Source organism: Bos javanicus, chromosome 2 (genome assembly GCF_032452875.1).
Source record: "Bos javanicus breed banteng chromosome 2, ARS-OSU_banteng_1.0, whole genome shotgun sequence".
Lineage (NCBI taxonomy): Eukaryota > Metazoa > Chordata > Mammalia > Artiodactyla > Bovidae > Bos > Bos javanicus.
In genome coordinates, this window is record NC_083869.1 from 28,237,665 (window position 1) to 28,263,487 (window position 25,823).

The window sequence follows — 25,823 nt, forward strand, 5'->3', positions numbered from 1 at the left end:
CAGCTGGCGAGTGTTTTCAGTGTTGCGGCATCTGGAAAAATTTGGTTGAAGGACATGAAGATCAAAATGATGATGTGATGATGTTATGTTATGCTGGAAAATGTTAGTCCCATTTCTTTCTAAAAGAGTCAAGGTGGAGAACACAGGGCTTTGTGATGTATGTTTCACTTAGCTTCTTCTCTTGGGTCACTCTTTGGATCCCCAAGGGGATCTTCGTAGAAACCTGGTAGTTGCTTTGCAGTGGCAAAATTGGCTTTTAAATAAATCGGAAGCTGTGCTGGCACCTGTTCTTTGATGTAGGGGAGAGGACCCATACGTGAAAGGCACCAGCAGTGCTTCTTAAATCCCAAATTTTAACTGTCTTCAGACAGTAACTGACTGTTCTAAGGAGGCAGCTGTCTGAGCGGCAGCATGCACTGGGGTTGTGTGTACAAGCTCTGGAGAGCCAGACTGCCGGCCTTTGGGTACTCCCCACCCTCTTCCTAGCCGTGTAACCTTGGACAAAGTGCTCAATCTCTCCGTTTCCTCTGTAAAATGGGGCAGATGCTAGTTCCAACCTCATACGGCAGGCTGACTGCAAGGATTACAAGTTGATACACATCGAACATGGTAAATTTCAGTGAACATTTTATCGATCATTGGTAAGAGTTTACAAACAGGACCACATCATTATTGCAGTTTGCAGAATTCCTCAAAGTCGAACTGGCAACTGAGGGATGTGATCAACCATTGGTCATTCGCCATCAATGAAATTAAAATCTCATTAAAAGGAACACAGAAAGACATGATTAATTGGGTGTTATTTGGAGGCTTCAGTATTCCCTGGGTGACTAGTTGCAGAATGCTCTCTGATTGTGAAAACATCAGGCTCTTAGCCAGCTGGGATCACTTCTGCTGTGCCCTTCCCAGGATTTGATTAGAAGTTCAGTGATCATCTCCTTAATGATTGGTTTTATTAAATGACTGGACAGCCATGGACAAAATACACCAGTAAGAAAGAGAAATATTATTTACCTTTTGCCTCAGGATTAGCAAGTCTTATTTTTCTCATAACTGCTTTGCTGCCATAGAAGTGTCTGTGAAGAGAAGTGATGTTATCGCAGAGTTTACAAAGGCTGCAGAATCTATACATCCGCACTCTTCTCACAGTTGGCTAGTCTAAATCTGTTAATCCTCTTCCTAACATCCTGAAAGTATAAGATTATGATAAGCCCTGGAAGGGGAAAAGAGGGCTTTAGTTTTGTAGTGGAACTGCTGTGGAGCTGGGAGCTACATTGTCTTCCCTTGAACCCTCCTCCCCCACCCCCATCTTTTCAACCCAGAATGGACTTCAGTTGCAGCATTTTATTCCATTTCCAGTGGGTAGGAAAAGCCAGATCTGCCCAGAGTTAAGGAGATCTTGCTGCCTTCAACAGCCTTGGAATAAGTAGCCTTGACTTGTTCTCTGATACTGCACACACAGTTCAGTCTTGTTTTCCTTTTTCACTGCTGCCAAACATTCTTCTGATTTTTGTATTCCTTAGTGCATTATTGGTGATCATCTCTGAGTCAGCATCTCTTTCCTGGCTCCTCTTCTGTGTTTTGATTGCTTGTGCCGCGCTGTGCGAGGGCCCTCCATGTCCTCCAACAAAAGGGTTCCTTCCCGAAGATAATCAGCAGTTTATTTACGTGGATAGTGAGCTACCTGTGCCTTCTAATAACCTCACCAGTGTTCCTTTCTTGTCTGTTCCTTTGCCAGAAGTGTTTCATTTGTCTCCCTCTGATTTTTGTTCCCCAAATCAACACGCTATCTATTCCTCTTATTTTTTACTTGCTACCTGCCATAAAGTCTAAATCCATTTTGTTGGGCTTAGGTATCTAAGGCAGGTTGATCTCTGTTTATTAGCGATGGGGGGTGGAAATCTGAAATTCAATTTGTTTTATTATGTTTCATGTACATGCAAAGAACTTGTGATAACTGACCCCTTTATAAATATATAACATTTCTGAAAGGTTGATAATCTCCTCATTCTGAAGTTCCACTATCATTGCAAGGACCAAAGCAAAAATTTCAGTAGTTGTTTCTTGGGTTGCTTTAGGTTGGTGTTTTTAAGCATACGAGTGATTTAATCCCCGTTTAATCCTTAGAGACCCAGCACATCCTCCCTGCAGGCTGTCTTACTTCCCCTACCATTCTTTCAAATAATTTCTGATAACAGCAACAAAAAGTATCTTTTTGATAATTATTTCGACTGATGCTGGCATTAAAGGCATTGTTCCTAAAGCATATATTTAAGATGATCTCTGCTTTCTCCATCCCAAATGGGGTTGGAATGTCTTAATCTATTGGTGTATGTTCAACCAGATGGTGCTGGCCATGCACATATAACTGGTGAATTCCAGTCGAGAGAGATATTAGTGGGATATTTGTAAGACTTAGAAAAGCTGTGACTACAGGTTCTGTGATCTGAATGTCTGGCATACTCTGTATTTTCTTTCTTTCCCCAAATACTGCATTTTATTTAATGAGTAAGTTAGAAGTTCAGGCCTGTTGTAACAGAGTCTTAGGCTGCTAAGAATTTTAAATGTAAGGTTGTTTTGAAGCTGTTGAATTTTTATGCTATTTCCTTTTTTAAAGTACCTTCTTATGATTTATAGTAGGCGCTGAACAAATGTCTTGATACCCCAAAGCATGCAAGTTAATACTTATTATTGATAATAGTAATATACTTTGGAGTCCTTGAGGCTATGTTTTACTATTTAGAGAGACATTGTTCACTCTAAATTAATGTCCTTTATCCACCAAAAGTTCAGTAAGGCTACTGGTTTCAATAAGATGAGCTACCATGTAATAATATCATAACTGGTATGCTATGAAAATGAGTAATAAAGAAATATCAGAATGTCCTTCTGTAGACAATCTCAGATAAAGGATAAACAACTTCCTCCCGGTCTTGAATGATGTACAACAATCCTGCCTGAAGAAGAAAGGCTGGAGTTGATGTCCCTGGATGTCCCTCCTCACATCAGGACGCAATGTCAGCTGCTTTTCCACTGATACCTTTATTCATACAGTGTTTTGGTAAAGTACACAAATGTACAAACAAAAATGATCAATTCTGAAGTTCTTGCACTGGTTTTTTTTCCCCCCACTGTTTTTTTTTTTTTTTAAATCTGTTTGTAATAATAGCTCTTCTCCATTACCCTAGTGGTAAGAAAACAGTAACAGGAAAGAAAAATGAAGTCCCTCTTAGGGGGGTTTCTTATCTGTTCAATTAGGGCAATTAACATAGCGAGATACAGTGATTTCTCAATTAATGAATCATTGGGAGGAAAAAGCTCCTCTATGTAAGGTTAGTTGCATTAAAACCCACATCCCATGCACCCAGGCATCTTAGAATGTATGAGGCAGAGCTGCCAGCATGAGAGTCCCAAGTTGGGTATTTTAAAGCTCACTTTAATTTATCTTAACCCAGACAATATTTTTTATTTATTAACTTCTTTCACAGTCTATGTGAGGACATCACTTTACATGAGCAGTAAATATGAATACTGGCTGTACATGTATAAAGCTTTTCATTTAAAAATGTATTAATAAGTTGTCAGAGCTTCCCAGGTGGCTCAGCAGTAAAGAATCCACCTGCCAATGCAGGAGAGGCGGGTTTGATGAAATGGCAACCCACTCCAGTATTCTTGCCTGGGAAATCCCATGGACAGAGGGGCCTGACGAGTTACAGTCCATGGGATCACCAAGAGCCGGACACAATTGAGTGACTAACACGCACACTATAAGTTGACATATATAATGATATTTTTAGTTCTAGTCAGCATGTCACTTGACTGTTAAGATATTTTTACTTTTACAAAGCCAAACCCAAATTTTATTTCTCCAAGCTTTCACAAATAATAACATCCCTCAATATGTATACTTAACATCATTATTACCTGGTGTCATGTTTAAAGCCCTGTTCCTGCAGCAGAAAGTCCGCACTCCTTGGTGGAAGCCTGGCATCAGCTGGCTCCTCACCTGTGTCTCCCCTCATCCCTGTTTTGCTGAAAGTTTTCACATTTGTCTGAGGTTCAAAGGATTTGTTAACAAAATAAGCCACTCATTATATATAAATAAATAATACCAATATTTATGAGAGAATTATCTAGCTTACTTTTAATATACTCAAAAGAGAAATAGACACAGCAGAGGATACATCACCAAATTAGGTTTTGACCACCATCCAGATTCAAACAGTGCGGGGAGGTCCCGTGTCACAGCACATCTGGAGTCCCAATTGGCCACAGGTCCCAGGCAGCGCATCCGCTCCATGGGTGAGACTTCAAAGATTGCAGTTTAGTCCCGGGTTATAATCCCAGGTTGAAAACTGTCATCATCATAAATCTGTGAGCAAATTGCGGCTCTGGTTTCATGTTAATACTATTTGTTTTGTCATGTAAAATTTGGAATATTGTTAAACCTGGACCTTGGTTGGCCAGATCCCCTCCAGGGGCTCAACAGTCTCAAGATCCCTCATATCTTACCTGTGGTGCTGGAAGTCTTCCTGCTGGAAGTCAGCAGGCTGAAGCTCACAGTCAGGGCAGTGTCCAAGCAGGTTAGCAGCAAGGTCAGAGGCCTGCTCTGCTTTGTCTCTGAAGCCTGCTCTGCTGTGCTTAGTCACTTAGTCGTGCCGACTCTTTGCAACCCCATGGCTATAGCCCGCTAGTCTCCCTGTGCATGGGGATTCTTCAGGCAAGAATACTGGAGTGGGTTGCCATGCTCTCCTCCAGGGGATCCTCCCAACCCTGGGATGGAACCCAGGGCTCCTGCATTGCAGCAGGTTCTCTCTCTGGGCAGTGCCTCTGTGCCGTCCTCGCTCCATATTCCTACCTCACCAGCAGCGCTCATGTGCTTATTCGTCTATGAATCCACCCCACAGTAAGCAAGGCAAGGTTTGCAATACTTGCATTTGCATATCCCCTAAATCTAGCAGGAACACCAACTTAGGGTACACACTCTTGTAAGATTAGTTTAATAATTAGTTTAATAGCTGGATGCTTACAGTATACATACGAGAATGCACACTTGCTTTTAAGAAGTAATGGGTTTTAACAAGCAATAGCTTAAATGCTCTTGAACCCAACTTCTAACACGCTGTGCTTTCTCTCCCCAGCCTTTGCCCTAGAACTCAGAGGAGCTGAGCTCTCAGTGATCTCATCAGCTCTTAATATGTCCTCATGATGAAATAGATGGCTGAAGGATCTTTGAGTTAGTACTTCTGCCCACCCCTCCCTGCCTTGAGACTCTGGAGGGTTGGAAACAGCAGAAATTAAAGAGTCCAGAAGGCTCTGAGTTTTCAAGTTGGGATGGGAGCAGGCACAGGAAGGTAGGAGAACACAGTCTGCGTCCTACAGTGTACTTGAGGGAGAAGAGTCATAGGGCATTATTTTGACCATCTCGTATAATTAAAAGATGGGCCAAGTGTGAGTTCATACCCAACCTCCAGCCTCTGAAAGACCACAGGAGGCAGGAGTGAGGATGTCTCAAGTTAAATGTGCTTTAATCAGAAGGTATACACCTGAATGCCTGAACTCCTTATAAGTTTAGTCAAATTTTAGGGACAGAGAGACTTCACCCCTTCCTTCCACAATAAAGGAGAATAAATCCATCTGCACTAGTTTCTAATGGCCCAGCCTTTCCTTACTGTGAAACAGATCCTATCCTAAGGAGAGATTAAGTCTCAGATTTAATTGCAGATGCCTAGAAGAGTTAACATGTTATCTTTGAAAATAATATACCACTAGTTTCTTCTCATTCATTCCATCTTGAGTTATGTATGCCTCCTTTGAGGCAGACCCTGTGCTGGGTATTGGGTGTACAGCAGTAAGCTAAACAGACAAGGAGCCTGAGCGCCTCCTTGGCCTTTGCCGCTTGGGGAGAGGGAAGGTTGTCAGGGAGGTAGGTGACTTCTGCAGGGTGAGATGGTCCTGTTCAGTGGAGGGTGGAGTTCTCATACAACAAGCTTTTGTAACTTCACCCTAATCAGCTCTGCTTATCTTCTTCACCTTTGAGGTGAGGTGATGTCAGCTTCTGATAACAGTGCTTTCTAATCTTGGCAGCCAAGTACTTGCTGATCTTTTCTTTGTTAACTTGTCCAGTGTCTGCTGGGGGCCAGGCCTAGTGCTGGATACTAACAGGAGATCTCAAGGTGACTGGTGGCGTCTGCTTTCAAGGAGCCTCAGCCTGGTCCCTTGTAAGTAGGGTAACCATGTCCTTTGTTTTTTAGGCCATGAACTAACCTAGAGTGAAGACTCGGGCAGCCCTTGTTTTGATTTCTTATTATTAAAGAAGATAACGATTCAGCCTTGCTCCGTACCACTCACTGGCTACTAAACCCTTACTTTAAAGGCTTTGGAGTATAGCACGAGAAAGAAAAAGGAGACTTCAAGTGGTAAAGATAAAAGAAGTATCCTTCTCTGGGGCAGTGCCAGGAGATGTAAACAGAAGCCCAGCTCTCTCCTCCACTGTGTGGGTGGGCCCCCAGTGTGAGAACTGCTTGTGTCTGGCAGGCTGCCACCACGTGCCAGGCTCAGGCCTTCCGATTTCTCCTCTCTGTGCTCAGGCCAGGTGATTTGGCCTCAGTTGGCTGCGTTGGCCTGTAATTTAAGTAGTATTCCTCATATCAGGGTGTTTACTGTCTCATTAATCTTAACTTTTCCAAAGTTTTTCCCAGCCCAGAAGCCACTGGGTTAATCATTAAGCCTGTGTGCATTTTATTAATACATGGCTATTGCAGAACCTCTTTATAAAACAGAGTAAGGTAAAGCGAGAGTGACAATAAGAAAAAATAATCCATCCTGTGAAGTTCATTGTGTGATTTCCCTTTGGCATCTTTCCTCTGACTGATCAGAATTTTCCTAAAATTTATAAGATTTTACAAGATTGTAGAGACGGCTTAAAGACTTATACAGACTTAGGTTGTACAGACTTATTTGTGTGAGTGTTTTTGTCTTTAATCAAGGGATTATAGACACCAAGAGGGAGACAGATCGTTTTTAGTCTTATACATACAGTACACTGGAGAGCAGTCAGCTTTTTGTCTTGGTTTGTGCTTAGTTAATGTAGGTGTAAGTCTTCCCTCAACAGTGGTTGTGAGATTGTCCTCAAATTCCCAGAGTATTTTCTTGGCTTCATGCTTTTGATACAGGTAGTCCTGTTAATATTTCCAGAATGTGCCTCTGGGTGTAAGACTCTTCTCTTGGAATCTAGATATCTAGCATAATTAAATAAAACCTTTTTGCTGTAGACATGGAAAAGCTTTTCTTAGTGCCTCCAGAAATCAAAGTTGGATGAATTTCCTATGTCTTATCTCTTCTCCCTTCTGTGATATCATTTCCTTCTTTTCTTTAATTCAACTCAGACTTGAGACTTACACGTTCACAAACCCCTAAGGGAAGAGAACTGAGGTATCTGAACAGTACAAGAAGCTCTGGGAGATTTTCCAGGATGTAGGCAGATGCTGCCGGAGCTCTGTCTGATACCTGTATAAATGTGTTATTCATCGGCTACATGATCTAGAAGATCTGATACACACTCTCAGAACATTTTTCTTCTTAGATGAAGAAATGCCTAGGGTTCCTCATAAAAAACTTTTGGTTCTTTGTAGAAAAAAAGCCTTCAACTTAACTCAGAAAAGCCACACTTGTTTTTGTGGAACCTCTTAATACTTTGTCAGAAAGTGGCTATAAAAAGACTACCAAATATGAACATGGAAGGGTGTCCTATTAAGGGAATGCAATTTAAAACTATGGTGGAACTTCACTACGCATTAATTAGAATGGCTAAAGTTAAAATGACTGATTGTACTAAGTGCTGGAAAGTGTGTAAGAAACTGGATCTCTCTTGTACACTGCTGGTGGCATTATAAAAATGGCACAATCACCCTCAGAAACATTTTGGCAATTTCTTTAAAAGTTAAATATATACCTACCATCTGATCTGAGCTTCCCTTGTGGCTCAGCTGCTGAAGAATCTGCCTGCAGTGTGGGAGACCTGGGTTTGATCCCTTGGTTGGGAAGATCCCCTGGAGAAGGGAAAGGCAGCCCACTCCAGGGAAGATCCCCTGGAGAATTCCAGGGACTGTATAGTCCATGGGGTCGCAAAGAGTCGGACACAACTGAACAACTTTGACTTTCACTTTCACCATATGATCTAGCCATTCTACTCCTAGGTATCTACCCAAGTGAAAGGGAGACATATGTCTATACAAAGACGTGTGTATGAGTGTTGATGACAGCTTTATTTTTAATAGCAAACCCTGGAAACAGTCCTAATGTCCATCAAGAGGTGAACACAAAAACAAACTGTCATATACTCGTACAATGGAACACTTCTTAGCAAAAAAAAGAATTTTTGATACACCTGCAACATGGATAGATTTCAAAAGGATTATGATGTGTGAGAAAAGCCAGACAAAATGAGTACAGACTTTATGACTCCACTTGAATGAAATTTCAGAAAATGCAAGCTAATTTACAGTGACAGAAAATGGAATAGTGGTTTCCTGGAGAGAATAAAAGGGAGGGGTAATGGGGTTGATTATAAAGGGTCTGAGGAAATTTGGGGATGTGAGGAATATGTTGATTATCCTGCTTGTGTTGATGGTTTTATTAGCTTATAACGCCTGTCAAAATCCACCACATTGTACTCTGTAAATATGTGTAGTTTATTGTATGCCACCTGTACTTCAGTAAGACTCTTATGTTACAGAAAGAGACAAAGGCCCACCCCCAAGTCGCTTGCATTAGTGTCAGAGAAGATGGTAATAAATATTTGGAACAAGGATTATTAAGGTTATTAAGGACATGACCCCATAAGAATCTGGTAAAAGCTACACGCCCTTTCCCCAGTAATGTGAGGACAAAATTTTGCCTACAATTTAGAGGGTTCCAATACTAAAAATCCCAGGCTAATAGAATTCTTCCTATTTTTTTTTTAAAGAACTAATGTCCTTTCAACAACTGTGTCTCCTAAACAGCAATCCTCTTTTCTTTTCCAAAACAAATAGATAAATTCTTATCTTTATCCCAGATGAACCTTGGGTATTCTTGGCAAGCACGACTTTAAAGTTTAGCCGTTCTTCACAGTGAACTATAAACAGAATGGTACAGCACCTCTACCAGCTAAATGAGGCTGCAGTTTCATTGATTATACCATTTCATTGCTTTCAAAATGAACAATAATAACATAATGATTATTGGACACTTTGATTGCCGCGCTGTGGTCCAGTTCATAAAACTATACCTTAAGCACAGTAAAGGAAGTTCAGGATAAAAATATCAGTTTTATTATTATATTTTAGAGGACACATTCAATACCAGCCACTTTAGCTATTCCATACTGTTTCAGATTTTCCCATTATACCAGGATAATAGTAATTAACTGGAATTTGCCCAAACCTTAATGAGACTGGCAAGTGGATTTCTGTGTCTATTATTTCCCCATAATCCCTTCCTGCTACATGTAAATAATAGTAATACTCAACTCTGTTTAAAATTGTGATGTCAAAGGTTGCTTGCTTATAGTACCTGTAACATTCCTAAAATCTCTTCTAAACTACTGCTTTTTCCCATCATCCAGGATCCCAATTTTGAGCAAAATGCAAAGAAAAATGTCATATGATACACTGATTTCCCCCCTTTTCCCTGAACATTTCATTTATCATTTGTACTGTCCTAAAATTTTAGTAATGAAAACACCTTCTGAGATGATTGTACAATGTCTATCCATGGATAGAGTCCTAAGTTTTCCCAGGGAGAAGACTCAGAGCATACGTTTGCATGCAGGTGGTTTTTTGAGGGGTACTTTCATGGTTGACATCTATGAGGGACTAAAGGAAGTAGAACTTTGCAGATGGAAGAATTAAAACTAGGATTCAACCACAGCCAAAGCCTCTGCTAATCCCATAGGAGCTTTGGATCAGAGCTGACCCTTGGAATGGTCCTTCCTTGAGGCACTGGGGCCTTTCTGCCCTCATGACCAGTCCATGGACGCAGGCTGCCTTTGGGGAGAGACAGCACACTTTGGTGAAGGGAATCTCCAAAGAGGGATGAAGCTGAGACTCATTAGCCACAAGAAACCCCTGCAGATTGCAGGACAGTTGCCTTGTTCCTGAAGAGAAGGCCTGGGCCGCACCTATGGCGCTGACTGCTGTGGTCCTGCGTGGACCCATCTGGGGACTGTTCCTCCAGGAGCAGGCGCTCTCATTTCCCAGGGAGCTGGACCAGGGAAGGTGAGTGGTGTGACCTTTGGTCCCTACTGTGGCAGCTGGCCTTGAGGTCACGCCGATACTCACCATGTCCATCCTCTACTACCCACTGAGGGTTCTCTTTGTCTGGGGACCACCTATGCTAGTCTGGCTGGTTTACCTGGAGAGTGAGCTAGGCTCTCCTCTGAAAAAAAGGAGTGAAATTCAGTCAATCTTGGTGGTTCCTTGTGGATTAAATAGAAGGAGATAGAGATGAGAAGAGAGAAATCACTGCAAATCTATATTAAAGGCAAAACTGTCAGAAATTGCAGACAGATTTGCAGACAGATGAGAGGTAACAGATGAGAGAAATAGGTCAAGATAAATCCTGGGTTCCAGTTCAAGATGCTGACACAGGAGGATGCCGAAATCAGCCATGGACACACTGAATCTGTAGCTATGTGTGGGATAATTTCCTTTGAAAGAAACCTCCAAGTTAGCTGGGCAGCTCCTTCATATCAGGCAAATGAGAAAAAGCCCACATTGAAATGAGTGGAAGGGGCTGAGACACAATTGTGCCCTAAGCCCCACCATGGCATGGTGTCCCACATTGGGAGGGAACTCACTCCAAGCTTCTCCCTGAGGAGGGTTTGAACCCCACCTCTAGCACCCCAGCTTTTAAGACCTGCACCTGAGAGATGAGCCCCCAACCCACCTAGCTTTGAAAGCCAAAGGGGCTCGTAGCCCCAGAATACACAAGGCTACGGTGGGCTGAGCAACAGCTGTCAGTGGGCTTCTGGGGACTCCCTGTGGCTACACCCTGGGCCCGGCATGTGGTGATGGATGATTAGACCTGATGTGGGGCTCACACATAATATATACATACATAAAAAATATATTGTACACCTGAAACTAATACAGTATTATATGTCAATTACATCTCACTTTTAAAAGAAACATGGCCGGTCTTTATCATTTTTTTACTAAAGTATAGTTGATTTACAATGTTTTGTTAATTTCTGCTGTGCAGCCAAGTGATTCAGTTATACATATGTATACATTCTTATATTCGTTTCCGTTATGGTTTATTCATAGGATAGTGAACATAGTTCCCTGTGCTGTACAGCAGGGCCTTGTGGTTTATCCACTGTCTGTGTAATAGTTGGCATCTGCTAACCCCAGCTCCCAGTCCATCCCTCTCCCACTGTCCCCGCCACCCCTTGGGGTCACAGGTCTGCTCTGTGTCTGTGCGTCTGTTTCTGCTTGTGGACAGGTTCATTTGTGCCATGTTTCAGATTTCCACACAAGTGACATTACATGGTATTTGTCTTGCTCTCTAACTTACTGCACTTAGTATGATCATCTCTGTCCATCCATGTTGCTGCAGATGGCATTATTTCGTTCTTATGGCTGAGTGGTTTTCCACGATGGAAAACTACTCAGTAGATAGCCATGTCTAGCCACTGCATCTTCTTTATCCATTCCTCTGTTGATGGACATTCAGGTTTCTCCCGCGTCTTGGCTGTCGTGACTAGTGCTGCAGTGAACACAGGTGGGTGTCTTTATGAATGGTGGCTTTTTCTGTGTATATACGCTCAGGACTGGGATAGCTGAGTCATACAGTAGTTACAGTTTTACTTTTTTGAGGCACCTCCGTACTGTTTTCCATAGTGGCTGCATCAACTTATATTCCCACCAACAGTGTAGGAGAGTTACTTTTTCTCCATACCCTCCCCAGGATTTGTTATTTTGTAGACTTTTTAATCATGGCCATCCTGACTGGTGTGAGGTGGTCTTTCATTGTAGTTTTGATTTGTATTTCTTTAATAATTAGCAATGCTGAGCATCTTTCCATGTGCCTGTTGATGGCCAGTCTTTAAAGTCATGGTTGCCTAGGATACTCAGTATTCATTTGGGATGAGCCAAGAGTTAATTGATTTGCTTTGGGAAAATAAACTAGGTTGCTGCTTAGGAGACACATTTGTAGAACTCCTAAGATATGAATAATTCTTCTGTAAGAGGGTATTAACCCAAGATGTTTAGAACCTTAGAACCCTCTGTTTTGACACTAGTGTCAGGCACTAGGAACGTAGCAATGAACAGACAAAGTTCCTCCAGTCACTGGAGTTTCTGTTTTTGTGCCTTGTTGGCGGTGAGGTGGTGAGTGAAAAGCTGTATCCAGAAGTTCATAAATATATAGCAGGTCTGGTGATGATAAATACTATGAAAAAAATTCTAGGTAAAGAAGTAGAGAGTGGGCTGTGTAGGGGTATTGATAGGGTAGCCAGAGACATGTGAGCAGCAACTTGGAAGGGGGAGTTGTGGAGAAGCAGGGAATGGCGTGTACAGAGGGTCTTGAGGGGAAGCTGGCTCTGAGCACCTGAGAAGCAGCCCTGAGGCTGCTGTGGTTGGAGCAGGGGCAGCTGGAAATGGAATGATGTGGGATGAGGTCAGACGTGGACTGGGAGGCTTGCTCCTTGCAGAGACTGCTTTTTTACTCTGAGCTGCAAAGCTGGCAGGGGACTTTGAATAGAAAAGTCACATGCTTTAATTATATGTTAGAGGGCTCATCTGATTGCTGGGTGGAGGTCAGACCTGAGCGAGTGGGATGGGAGCAGGGAGACAACAGGTTATTGTACAAATCTAGAGAAGATGGTGGAGGTTATACTTGTGTTCTAGCAAGTCGTGTTTCTCACGACTTGTGAGGTCGTGAGAAATCATCAGTTTCTGTGTAGGTGGATATGTGTGTCATATACATATGAAACATATGAGACATATATATATATATATATATATGACATATATGGCTTTTCCAGTAGTCATGTACAGATGTGAGAGTTGGACCATAAAGAAGGCTGAGCGCTGAGGAATTGAAGCTTTCTAATTATGGTGCTGGAGAAGACTCTTGAGAGTCCCTTGGACAGCAAGGAAATCAAACCAGTCAGTCCTAAAGGAAATCAGCCCTGAATACTCATTGGAAGCACTGATGCTCAAGCTGAAGTTCCAATGCTTTGACTACCTGATGTGAAGAGCTGATTCACTGGAAAAGACCCTGATTCTAGGAAAGACTGAAGGCAAGAGGAGAAGAGGGCGACAGAGGATGAGATGGTTGGATGGCATTGCTGACTCAATGGACGTGAGTTTGAGCAAACTCTGGGAGATAGTGAAGGACAGGGAAGGCTGGCATGCTGCAGTTCATGGGGTTGCAAAGAGTTGGACACAACTTACTGACTGAACAACAGGAATGAATGCATGTATGTCCAAGTTAAACCTTTTGCGTAGAAGGCTAAGATTTTATCTGAGTTATCAGTATATAGTGGGGAAATCACTATAAAAAAAACACAATTTCAGTACTTGGTGGTAGAGATGTAGAGGAGAGTGAGGGTTACAGAACTTTTCCTGGGAAAATTTCAGGGTAGGAAATGGGAAAAACAAAAAACAAAAAACTAGGGAGGTAGGTGAAGCTGGACCGTGGAGGGTCTGATGGACCACATTAAAAACTTGAGCTTTATCCCAAAGTTGATGGGAACAGTTCAAAAGTATTACCTAAGGAGGCAACATGTTCCAATTTATGACTTAAATTCTCCAGGTAACTCTGGTGTGAGAAACGGGACTCTTGAGAAGTTTAGACTGAAGGCAAGGAAACCAGTTACGATTTGCATGTGTCCCGGGTAGAGGCAATAAGCTAATGTTTATTACGCACTTGCTACACATCCTGCACCATTCTAAGCACTTTGTTACTAACTTAATCCTAAGAACAACCCTATTAGTAGGCACCGTTACCATCCACCTCTTACAGACGCATAACTTCTAGCACAAAGAGGCTAAGGAAACTTGCCCAAGTTCATGGGGCCACACAGCTCTAAGGAGGGGGATTTGAACGCAGACACCCTGGCTGGAGAATTCAGGCTGTTGCAGACTGTGCTACACTGCATCTCCTGAAGATAGGAGCCCAGACATTTAGAGAAAATTATAGGGCAGATCTCTTCCTTTGTCCCGAACTGAGTTGTTAATTAGCCACAACTTTGCATTAGTGTTACAGCAGTATCTAAGAAACCCAGCCTCCTAGCCTCTCCTCTTCTCCTTATTTAGGGCTTCAGTTCTCTTTTGGCACCCATGTCTCTGTCTTTGTAATCTCATGCCACCTTTCTGTACCCATGCAACCTACAGGGTGTGTCTTTGAGTAAAACATATTATGATGTTATTATCATCTTGTCAGGTAACCCAAGTCTGTGCCCTTGTCTTAGAATTTCTTGCTAGGGGAATACATCAGCTTTGGGGTTCATTTGGTGTGCTTTTCCCCAAAGCTTTTGTTTGAGGATAGCTCCAATTAAGTCACCTCCATTAGAACATCACTACTATATGAGATTAAGGTGAAACACACTAGCATGGGGGGAGAAAAGTTCAGGTTTTGAATAATCACTCAGAATACAAACACAAACTGTAAATACTCGTTATCTAACTGTGACTTTGCTGTCAAAGTGTGCAGAATTTGAGTAGTACAAGGAAATTATGGAGAAGCTAGTGTCTGGGAAATGCCTGACTTAGTTTGCCAGAGAGATATCAACTCCATTATCCCCTGGGACAGTCCTATTTCCTTCTCTGTTAGATTCACGGGAGTATTGAACATTAGCATCCTTCTCCCATGTGGTTAATGTTATTATTACAGCTTTATAAAGGACAATACTTAGGCCAGATGTTATCCAAGAGAGCAGACAGAAACTTCTAGCCCTGATAGAGATTCAACCCTGAAGTGTGATGCAGGGACACAAGAATAGGAAACAAACAAAAAAAATAGACTGTTCACAAAAAGGTGTCACGTACCCCAGTGTAGGCAAGAAGGCCTCAGTGAGTATCACCTGTGTCTTGTGTGGTCAAGACACAGAGAAAGCACCAAGACCAAAGACAGTGGGCTGGGGAGGAGGGAACGGACAAGTTCAAGGAGTAACACAGAGTCTGCCTCAGAAACGAGGCGCGTGAGTCTTTCTTGGGAAAGCCGAGAGGGGTCCGAAATGAGTTGACGGTCACTGAGTTCAGGAACCTCCCCACCGCCCCGCCTTTTTTTGTTTTTGGAAACTAGAGTATGTTAAAACATGAAGTTTCAGCACATACTTGAGGAAGTCTAAAGTAACACCCAGCCCTTCCTTCTCAGCTCACGTTCCAGGTAAGGAGCATTTTTTTATTTTAGAACTCCAGGTGCAGTCAGGAGAAGGGAGAAAACAGTGACACCCATCTTTTTAATGAGCATTGCTACTAGAAGAGAAATTAGCATCACCCTGAATTTTATGTGATGTCAGTTAAATGAAGTTATTTTGTAGCACTTTACAACAAATTAGAATCAACTAAATTGAAAATAAGCCTAGCAGCTGGGATAAGTAATCAGGTAAGTGGCCAGTTTTGCTATTTTTGCTTTGAGCAGAAGACAGAATTTGAATTTCTAATGTCCTTCGAGGTGCAGGGTTCACAACTGGGGATGTGGTTTCTGAGACGATTGTTTAAGATGCCAGCAGCTCAGTGTTGCCCTCCAGGCTATAGCCTGCTTCTAGCCACGTTCCTTGGAAACTGGCCCTAGCGCAGATGTGTGTCCACCAGAGAGAGGGTTGTGAATTAGTGTAGGACACAGCTCTGCTTTTGGCGGAACGTTAGAGAGCAGACTGGAAATAGATGACCCAGAACAAGGCAGTAAATCATCTACATTAATGGAGAGACTCTAATGAAAGGACTGAAATTCATGTGGAGACTTTATGGCCACTCATGAAATCAGCTCAGATCCAAAGAACTATTAGAACACTTTTATGCTTTAAGAAGAGGGTGACTCTGTTCAGTTGCTGCAATCTGTATATAGTCAGAACGCCCTGACATCATCAGTACTGGCTTTAGTGGGCAGAATTTTACAGCAGAGCTTTGCACTCCATGAGCTGGTATTTTTTGTTGATTAGCAGATGATTTTTGTATCTGAGATAAGTTTGGGAAACTGTAGAGGAAGCCAAAAGAAGATGGAGGTTGGTGGCTCAGGATCTCTATGTGATATATGTGTACATTTGCTTGTGTGGGCAAAAACACGGGAGAGAAAAAGATGAATGGGGGCGAGGGGTGTTAGCACAAATGAAACTTTGTCAGTTACTTGGGAGTATTAAGAGGTCAAGATGAAGATAAAACGGTGTTTGCAACGGTTTATGAAGAGAAACAGGCCATAGTGAAGATTTAATTTTCTTTTTTTTTCCTCTGCAGCAGATGGATTAAATGAAACTATTCCGTCAAAAATCCATGTATCTAGGTTGTTTTCAGCCTACCTTAGAGAAAAATAAAATTTGCACAGATTTTTTTTCTACTTAGAAACTTTATACTTGAAACATTTTTCTCAAAATATTTGTATGTTTACTATTTTTCTCTTAAATTTTTTCTTCAAGTATTCAGATAACTTTTTAGATGGCTGATTATTGAAGCAGCAGGGGATTTTCCTCTTGGAAAATAAAAATGATGGACAGGACTTTCTTAATTTCTTCAATACCAACTTCTCTTTCTTTGACCAACAGCACGTACTTGACATTCAGCTTTATACTTTGGGTTTGGAGGTAGAAGGAGCAAGGTGTTAAATTTTTATCAGCATCATCTCATGAGAATCCTGTTCACAAACAGGACCCTCTGCAGGGAAGGCTGACTTCTCTATGAAGCATCATGGCACCACAGAGAGCAGGACAGATCTCTGATGAATCTGGCTATTACTAAAAACGTATCTGCCCTGCTGAGCTCCAAATGGACAACCTTAGTGCTTGGCCCTGTGCACCCAGCTCAGGTGTTGCTCAGGGTGGTATCACTGCTTTGACAGATCGCCATGCTCTGAAAGCACTAAGACACATGCCTGAGTTGTGGAGGGTATCCACTGTATTTTATTACTTTGAGAAAAATGGGTGCAGAGAACTGAGTGAATTTATAGGGACAGGAGTTCAAAATGCTGACCTATTATTTCCAGAGAAAGCAGTTTCCTCTTTGTTTTGAACTGCCCTGTCCTGGCTAATACATCTCTTATTAATGAGTGTTGAGAAAGTCCAGGTAGTGGAAACACTGGGGGCTACTATCATTTTCTACTTTCCACTAGTAAGTAATTTCTCTTTTATTGTAGAAAATGTGGGACCAGTGTATACTGATTAATTGATGCACTGAAGATGCAGGTTGTGGTAGAAAATGTCTTTATGAGAGTAATTTGGTCATTTATATGGACTTTGTAATGTCTGTGAAAGAAATTATTTTGCAGGTTATTGCATCATTAGTCAAATTTTCTGAAGCACTGATGTGAAAATCCAGTGTTATTGGAAATAATCTGGACACTTTTTCTCTGTGTTTATATTTTACAGTGGCTGCTAATTTACAGAAGATTGTAGATGATCCCAAAGCTTTAAAAACATTGACATTTAAGTTGGTAAGTGGAAAGTTACGGAATGAAGGTAAAGATTTCGCCATGCTGTGCCAACAAGTAATAGTAATGTCATTTAATAACCTGTTCCATAATTCTGTTGTTGGTTTTGGGGGGTAGGGAAGTGGGAATCCATTTTTGGATTCGTTATTTGGCTGGTCAACATGAGAATTTTTTTTTTTTAATTAGAATATAATTGATTTAGAAGGGTGTGTTAGTTTCAGGTGTACAGAAAAGTGAATTGGGAAACAGCAAAGTGAATCAGTTATACATATATCTACTTCTTTTTTTCAGATTCTTTTCCTATATATGTCTGTACAGGGTATTGAGTAGAGTTCCCTGTGCTATACAGTAGGTCCTTACTAGTTATATATTTTATGTAGTACTCTTGCCTGGAAAATCCCATGGACGGAGGAGCCTGGTAGGCTACAGTCCATGGGGTCGCTAAGAGTCAGACACGACTGAGCGACTTCACTTTCACTTTTCACTTTCATGCATTGGAGAAGGAAATGGCAACCCACTCCAGTGTTCTTGCCTGGAGAATCCCAGGGACGGGGGAGCCTGGTGGGCTGCCGTCTATGGGGTCGCACTGAGTCGGACATGACTGAAGCAACTTAGCAGCAGCAGCAGCAGTGTGTATATGGCAGTTTCAGTCTCCCAATTTATCCGTCACCTTCCCTTTCCCCACTGATAACCATAAGCTTGTTTTCTACATGTATGACTTTATTTGTTTTGTAAATAAGTTCATTTGTACCATTTTTTCAGGTTCCACATATACATGGTATCATATGATATTTGTCTTTCTCTGACTTACTGTAACTCATTATGACAATCTCTACATCCATCCACATTGCTGCAAATGGCATTATTTTGTTCTTTTTTGTGACTTGGGAATACGTTCTAATCATGACTGGAAATTTCCTCTTCCATAAGTGTGGTTTGTTCTTTTACCATCATATCTTTAACCATTTGAGAAGTCTTGAAGTCTGTACCCTTTTGCTTCCAGTTTGTACAGCAACTTGACCAGAAAGACAAATTAATCTGAGTTTGAAGCAACACTCTTAACAAACCTTTTCTGAAGCAAAAGCCAAGTGGTCCTAACTTTTAAAAATGGAGGCCGATTGTTGTAGAAATGGTTTAAGTAATTGGAAGCGATTGTAGAACTGCCCTCTGAAAGCTAATGAACAAAGACATGGCGTTTTAACTCCACATTTCAAATCACAGTAACAGATTCTCATGGAGAGGAAATATTCCAGCAGTTTTTCCTGCACTGGTAGATTTTCGGTTTATAAATAGGGTGGCCACAGAGATACAGATATGGAGCATTCTGGGGTCTTTGTGAAACTAAGAGCCTGTGATCCTGGCTAGAAATGGAGAGAAATCCAACTAGTCAAAAGTGATGCTTTTCTGGAAAGTTTTTGCAGACGGTATAGTAAATGACAAATTTTTTAAACTATAAATTAATCTTAGCAAGGGCCTGCCAGAGTGCTAAGCAGTTTAAGATCTAGATGACCAACACTTTGCTGTGCACAACATATTAATGGTCTTTTTTATTTCTTGTGAAAATTTAATGGAAAATGTGCATGGCCAAAAAATGCTAAATGATTCGTTACAGTAAATGTTAGCCTAGTGCTAATTAACTTTCTGGACCTTGCTCCTCATCTAATTTCAGATGGCCAGGCTGGGTGATAAAAGAAAAACACAAGGATTTTCACAGAAAGAATTCAGCTGAAGAAATCAATTTTGTTTTGATAATAAAAGAACATTTTAGTCAGACAAAGAGTGAGAAATTAACAAATTGGAAACTTTATCTTCTAGCTTAGGACTCTTCTTTTCACTTCTGTTATGTTTCTAATTCACCTGCATCTTGTAAACATATTTCATTTATATGAGGATATATGGATGAGAAAAATGGCACCCCGTGTCTGCATTTCAAGTCAGAATTAACGTTTATTTATTTTTTATTCTGCAAAAAAAGAAGTTACAGCATATAATACCTCCAGGACATTTTCCAAACTTTGAACACGTAAACCTAGGGACAAGAGATTAAAACTTTTATGCTGGCTTATTCCCATTGTCTCTAAATTCACTTACCTATAAAATAGGAGTGGCTACCCCAGCCCTTTCACAGTACTGAAAGTGAAAGTGAAGCCGCACGTTCGTGTCTGACTGTCTGTGACCCCATAAACCGCAGCACGTGAGGCCTTGCTGTCCATCACCAATTTCCAGAGTTTACTCAAACTCATGTCCATTGAGTCAGTGATGCCATCCAACCATCTCATACTCTGTTGTCCCCTTCTCTTCCTGCCCTCAATCTTTGCCAACATCAGGATCTTTTCAAATGAGTCAGCTCTTCACATCAGGTGGCCAAAGTATTGGAGTTTCAGCTTCAACATCAGTCCTTCCAATGAACACCCAGGACTGATCTCCTTTAGGATGGACTGTTTGGATCTCCTTGCAGTTCAAGGGACTCTCAAGAGTCTTCTCCAACACCACAGTTCAAAAGCATCAATTCTTTGGCACTCAGCTTTCTTCACAGTCCAACTCTCACATCCATACATGACCACTGGAAAAACCATAGCCTTGACTAGACGGACCTTTGTTGACAAAGTAATGTCTCTGCTTTTGAATATGCTGTCTAGGTTGCTCATAACTTTCCTTCGAAGGATTAAGTGTCTTTTAATTTCATGGCTGCAGTCACCATCTGCAGTGATTTTGGAGCCCATAAAGATAAAGTCAGCCACTGTTTCCCCATCTATTTGCCATGAATCCTTAATTCCAGAATGCCCACAGATACTTGACTGGCTCTCCACTGTCCTTTTCTGAAACTCAAACATTGTGGCTAAGGAAGTACACCCCAATCAAACCTCCTTTAGATCCTGCTCTGCCTTTCTTTACCCCACCCCCCATTCATTCATTTTTCTCTCTAGTCCTGTTCCTATTTTCCTCCACTGACCCTTTGAATGTACTTTTCCATCTTACTAAAATTTCCTTGTCTCCCAACTTTACCCAGCCTGGTCTCTGACTCACAACACCTAGGCACGTTCCAGTTTTCTGCTTTAATTTCACTTATCCAGCAAGCTCTTTTGGACATCCAATTCTGGTCTTGGTTCTCCTCCAGTATTCTCTCTCTGGAAGGTTATATTATAGTGAAACTTTTAGGTTGGTGTATTTCTCTCCCTCAGTTCTAGTCTTGTCACAGCTCAAGCAGGCAGGATTTCTCAGCTCCTGTCTCATCATAGCAAGGGTTTGAAACAACAGACTGGTTACAGCTCAAGCTGTTTTATTAAATAGGCTGAAGATGGCCAGCCCTGAAGGAGTGGCAATGATGCCTCTTGACTTCCCTTTTTATACTGTCTTCCCTTTTTATACTCTCTGTCTCCTCCTCTTGGTTCATGCCCTGTGCAGAATGCAAATAGGTACACTCGAGGACAATCAGGGAATAGGACATGTCTGGGCACATGCAAAATAGTCATTTTACATATTCATCTAGATGGGTGTGGACTGAGTTTTGATTGACAGTTGCAAGTTGCACAGCAGGCTCTATTACTTATGTCTTTCCCATAATTCAGTCTGTTATAATCAAATGTATGTATGTATAGAATGTTTATGAATCCTTAACAGACTGCTAGCTGCCTAAGGTTACTTGACACAGCTGTGCATGTGTGCATGTGCTGGAGTTGGAGAAGCCCCTGTGGTTAGTTTGTATCCACTGTGTGCCTAGGGCCTACTTGCAGGAGTTAGAAAAATCTCTTGAGGTTCTTTTTGTAGCATATCTGTGAGCTCTCCTCGGCGTTTCTGGGGTAGGGTTTAGAGATCAGCTTGCATCCTTTTTGGCTAGGTCACCTTCATCCCTCATCCCTTAACTTGCTACCTAACAAAATTGTGTAGAATCTTATTTGTGTCTCTAATATACATCTAGAGGCTCTTCTGTCTTGGATCTCCTGGACATGGAACAACAGACTGGTTCCAAATAGGAAAAGGAGTACATCAAGGCTGTATATTGTCACCCTGCTTATTTAACTTACATGCAGAGTACATCATGAGAAATGCTGGGCTGGAGGAAGCACAAGCTGGAATCAACATTGCCGGGAGAAATATCAGTAACCTCAGATATGCAGATGACACCACCCTTATGGCAGAAAGTGAAGAAGAACTAAAGAGCCTCTTGATGAAAGTGAAAGAGGAGAGTGAAAAAGTTGGCTTAAAGCTCAACATTCAGAAAACTAAGATCATGGCATCTGGTCCCATCACTTCATGGCAAATAGATGGGGAAACAGTGGCTGACTTTATTTTGGGGGCTCCAAAATCACTGCAGATGGTGATTGCAGCCATGAAATTAAAAGACACTTAATCCTTGGAAGGAAAGTTATGACCAACCTAGACAGCATATTCAAAAGCAGAGACATTACTTTGTCAACAAAGGTCCGTCTAGTCAAGGCTATGGTTTTTCCAGTAGTCATGTATGGATGTGAGACTTGGACTATAAAGAAAGCTGAGTGCTGAAGAATTGATGCTTTTGAACTGTGGTGTTGGAGAAGACTCTTGAGAGTCCCTCGGACTGCAAGGAGATCCAACCAGTCCATCTTAAAGGAGATCAGTCCTGGGTGTTCATTGGAAGGACTGATGTTGAAGCTGAAACTCCAGTATTTTGGCCACCTAATACAAAGAGCTGACTCATTTGAAAAGACCCTGATGTTGGGAAAGATTGAAAGCAGGAGGAAAAGGGACGACACAGGATGAGATTTTTAGATGGCATCACTGACTCAATGGACATGAGTTTGGGTAAACTGCAGGAACTGGTGATGAACAGGGAGACCTGGCATGCTGCAGTCCATGGGGTTGCAGAATCAGACACGACTGAGCGACTGAACTCAACTGATCATAATTAAAATACATCAGAATAACACAAGCCTCATTTTAAAAACTTGAGCCATCATTCTTTTCTTTACCTTTGTTTTGATTCCTGAAAACTAAGATTGTGACCTCAGCTTCATGTCCTCTTTTGAAGTCTCTGTCAGAATCCGTTGGCCTTGCCTGTAGAAATGACAGGAATCACTGCTGTTTCATGTGCATCCACTGTTTGCAGAACAGAGCATGAAGTATTTTACATCATCTCAGTTAATTTAGTCCTCATGATCCCCCAAGATGGTGATGTCATTGGGTCCATCCCATGTTTGGGGAATCAGAGGCTCTGTGAGGTTAACTTGCCCAAGATCATATGGTGCAAAAGCTGGGAGTTCAACTCTGGTCTAGCATCATGGCCCCATGCTCAACAACTGTTCAGTCTTACAGTCAGAACCTCGCACCCTTATGGTATTATAGTTTTCTGGTTCTTTACGGATTCACCTTTTGGAGGACTGGACACACACTGGTTGAGACCGGATCTCCTTTGTCCCTTAAGCAGAGTAATATCGGCCTGTCTGGTGCAGGAGACCTGCAGGAGAAGCATGCAAGTCTTCCTTCTCCCTTATGGCTTGAGAAGGCGGTAATGTGCGGCATTCCCGGTGAATGAAAAGTGATGGTTTTTCCTCAAAAGATAAAGATGTTAAATAAAGCCAAACTCAGGGATGACCTTCTATTTCTGTCATTTAACTTTCCATCTAGCTCTAGTTAGTTAAAGCCTGAGAAGGTTTTCTTTGTGGTTGTCAGTTGCCAGCCAGTTTGAGACCCACTTGACACAGCTCGTTTGAACTGCTTCTTGGCTTAATCGTCTGTGGGACACTTAACATCCTGGTAAAACCACAGAGATCCAGTCTGGTTATTTAGATCAAAGTGTTTTGGAAGCATTTTTCCTCCTAAGCTGCTACTGCTTATAGTCCTGTCAACTGTTCATCATTTTAATCTCAGCGCTTTCTTTGCTTTCTAAAGGAGAATGTCAGGGACCTGAAAATTATGTAATTATTAATACTGTGGTTCTTCAACTGGCTGCACAGTGGTTTCACTCAAGGGATGGTGAGGACACTTTAGAAAATTACTCACGCGTGGGTCCTATTCCAAATAGCCTAATTGTTCTTCCTGCAGCCTGGGCTTTGGGAACTTTGAAAGCACCCTCTGGTGGTCCCAGTGTTTAGCCAAGGCTGGAAAGCATGTTATATGTGGACAACTCATTCTCCAGTCTCTTTCCTCTTAACTCCCACCGCTATTAAGAAATATTTGGCTCAAGCTTAAAAAAGTGTCTCTTGTATATCTGTGTATATATTTTAACTTAAAAAAAAAAATGGCCTTGAGGAGCAAGAATATTGTTATTTAAAGAAATACATTCACTTTTTTTCCTCCACCCAGTGAGATCTCTAGCTTCATTTGACAGGAAAGATAATAAGTGAAGTATGATTTTCATTGTTGGCACTGCTGGGAACTGGGAGATCAGAAACCTTTTCACTTTCAACAAAGCAGTTCAGGCATAGAGGGCATTTCAGCTCAAGTAGTACGTGCTTTGGGTTTGACATTATCAGTATGGTTTTATTGTTGTAAGCCTTGAGGCTAGTTTTCATAAATGTTTTTTAAGTCATTTTTTAATTTGCTACCTTGCAGTTGTGTAAAGTAGGTAAGTCTTGCTGCTTTCAATGTAGAATTTTTGAAACTGCGTTAGTGACAATACAAAATATTTAATTTCCCCTTGAAGATAGAACTGGAGAAAGAAATAGCAACCCATTGTTGCCCAGAGAATCCCATGGACAGAGAGAGGAGCCTGGCAGGCTACAGTCCATGGGGTCGCAAGAGTAGGATATGACTTAATGACTAAAGAGAGACAGAGAGAAGATAGAACACAAATTGTAAGTACAGCTGACCCTTGAACAACATAGGTTTGAACTGCATGATCCAATTAGACATGAATTTTTTTCAATAAACAGGTAATAACAATCTGTGGTTAGTTCAACTTGCAGATAGAGGAACCATATTTAAGGAGGGACAAATGTAAGTTATATGTGGGTTTCTGACTGCTTGGAGGGCTGGCACCTCCAACCCCTCCATTGTTCAAGGGTCAACTATACATGTAATTAACACCCAACTGGTACCCACATGAGCAGTATGAACTTAGTTTCTAAAGTTTACTAACGTGCATTGCAGATAGCAATTTTTTATTGACGTCTAGTTGATTTGCAGTGTGTTAATTTCTGCTGTACAGAAAAGTTATACATATACTTCAATGTTCTTTTTCATTGTGGTTTATCAAAGGGTACTGAATATAGTTTTCTGAGCTATACAGTAGGACCTTGTTGTTTATTCCTTCTATATATAAAAATTCCTTCTATATATAGAAGCTTACATCTGCTGAATCTGCTCACCCCAGCCTCCAACCCTCCCCCAACTCATTGTCCCTTGGCAACCATCAGTCTGTTCTCTATATGCCTGATTCTGTTTCTGTATCAAAGATACGTTCGTTGGTGTCATAGTTTAGATTCCACATATAAGTGTTACGGTATGGTGTTTGTCTTTCTGACTTCGCTTAGTATGATCATCTCTAGTTCCACTCATGTTGCTGCAAATGGCATTCAGTTCAGTTCAGTTGTGTCTGACTCTTTGCGACCCCATGAATCACAGCACACCAGGCCTCCCTGTCCAACACCATCTCCCGGAGTTCACTCAAACTCGTGTCCATAGTTCATTCTGTCTTATGGCTCAGTAGTATTCCATCGTGTATATGCACCACATCTTCTTTACCCATTCATCTGTCAGTGGACATTCAGGCTGTTTCCATGTGCTGGCGGTTGTGAATAGCAGTGCTCTGAACCTAGGGGTGCAGGTAACTTTTTGGATTCGAGTTTTGTGTGGATTTGTACCCAGAAGTGGGATTGCTGGGTCACATGGTAGTTCTATTGTTAGTGTTCTGAGGCCCTCCATACTATTTTCCATGGTGGCTGTGACAACAGCATAGGAGAGTTCCGTTTTCTCCACACTCTGTCTAGCATTTGTTATTTGTAGGCTTTTGAATGATGGACATTCTGGCTGGTGTGAGCTGGTACATTTCTCTAATAATTGGTGATGTTGAACAGATAGCAGTTTTATATGCATTTTGGTAATTAATGGCCAAAGAGCCTGATTTATCAAGGCTGAGTGATTAAGGTGATATTTCCCAAAGTACACGTAAAGCCAGGACTCAAATGATATAAAAAGTAGCTGAGAGTATTAACTTACTCCTCCTGCTGAAAGTGTCAGTTCAAGAAGGTCCATGTAGCAGCTCTGTGTCCTAT

The 25,823-nt window shown here is 41.6% G+C and overlaps 1 protein-coding gene across 3 annotated transcripts in view; it reads left to right on the forward strand.

Moving 5' to 3' along the window:
• The window catches only part of STK39 (serine/threonine kinase 39), a 319,217-nt gene that overhangs the window by 287,085 nt on the left and 6,309 nt on the right, over nucleotides 1-25,823 (forward strand). For all 3 annotated transcript variants that reach the window (XR_009740264.1, XM_061436130.1, XM_061436142.1), the window contains one exon: nucleotides 17,570-17,634. Coding sequence is in view for 2 of the 3 variants with exons in the window: in XM_061436130.1 (XP_061292114.1) it covers nucleotides 17,570-17,634 (65 nt within the window). In the remaining variant the exon portion in view is untranslated. Of the gene's footprint in view, nucleotides 1-17,569; nucleotides 17,635-25,823 lie in introns of those variants that run through there.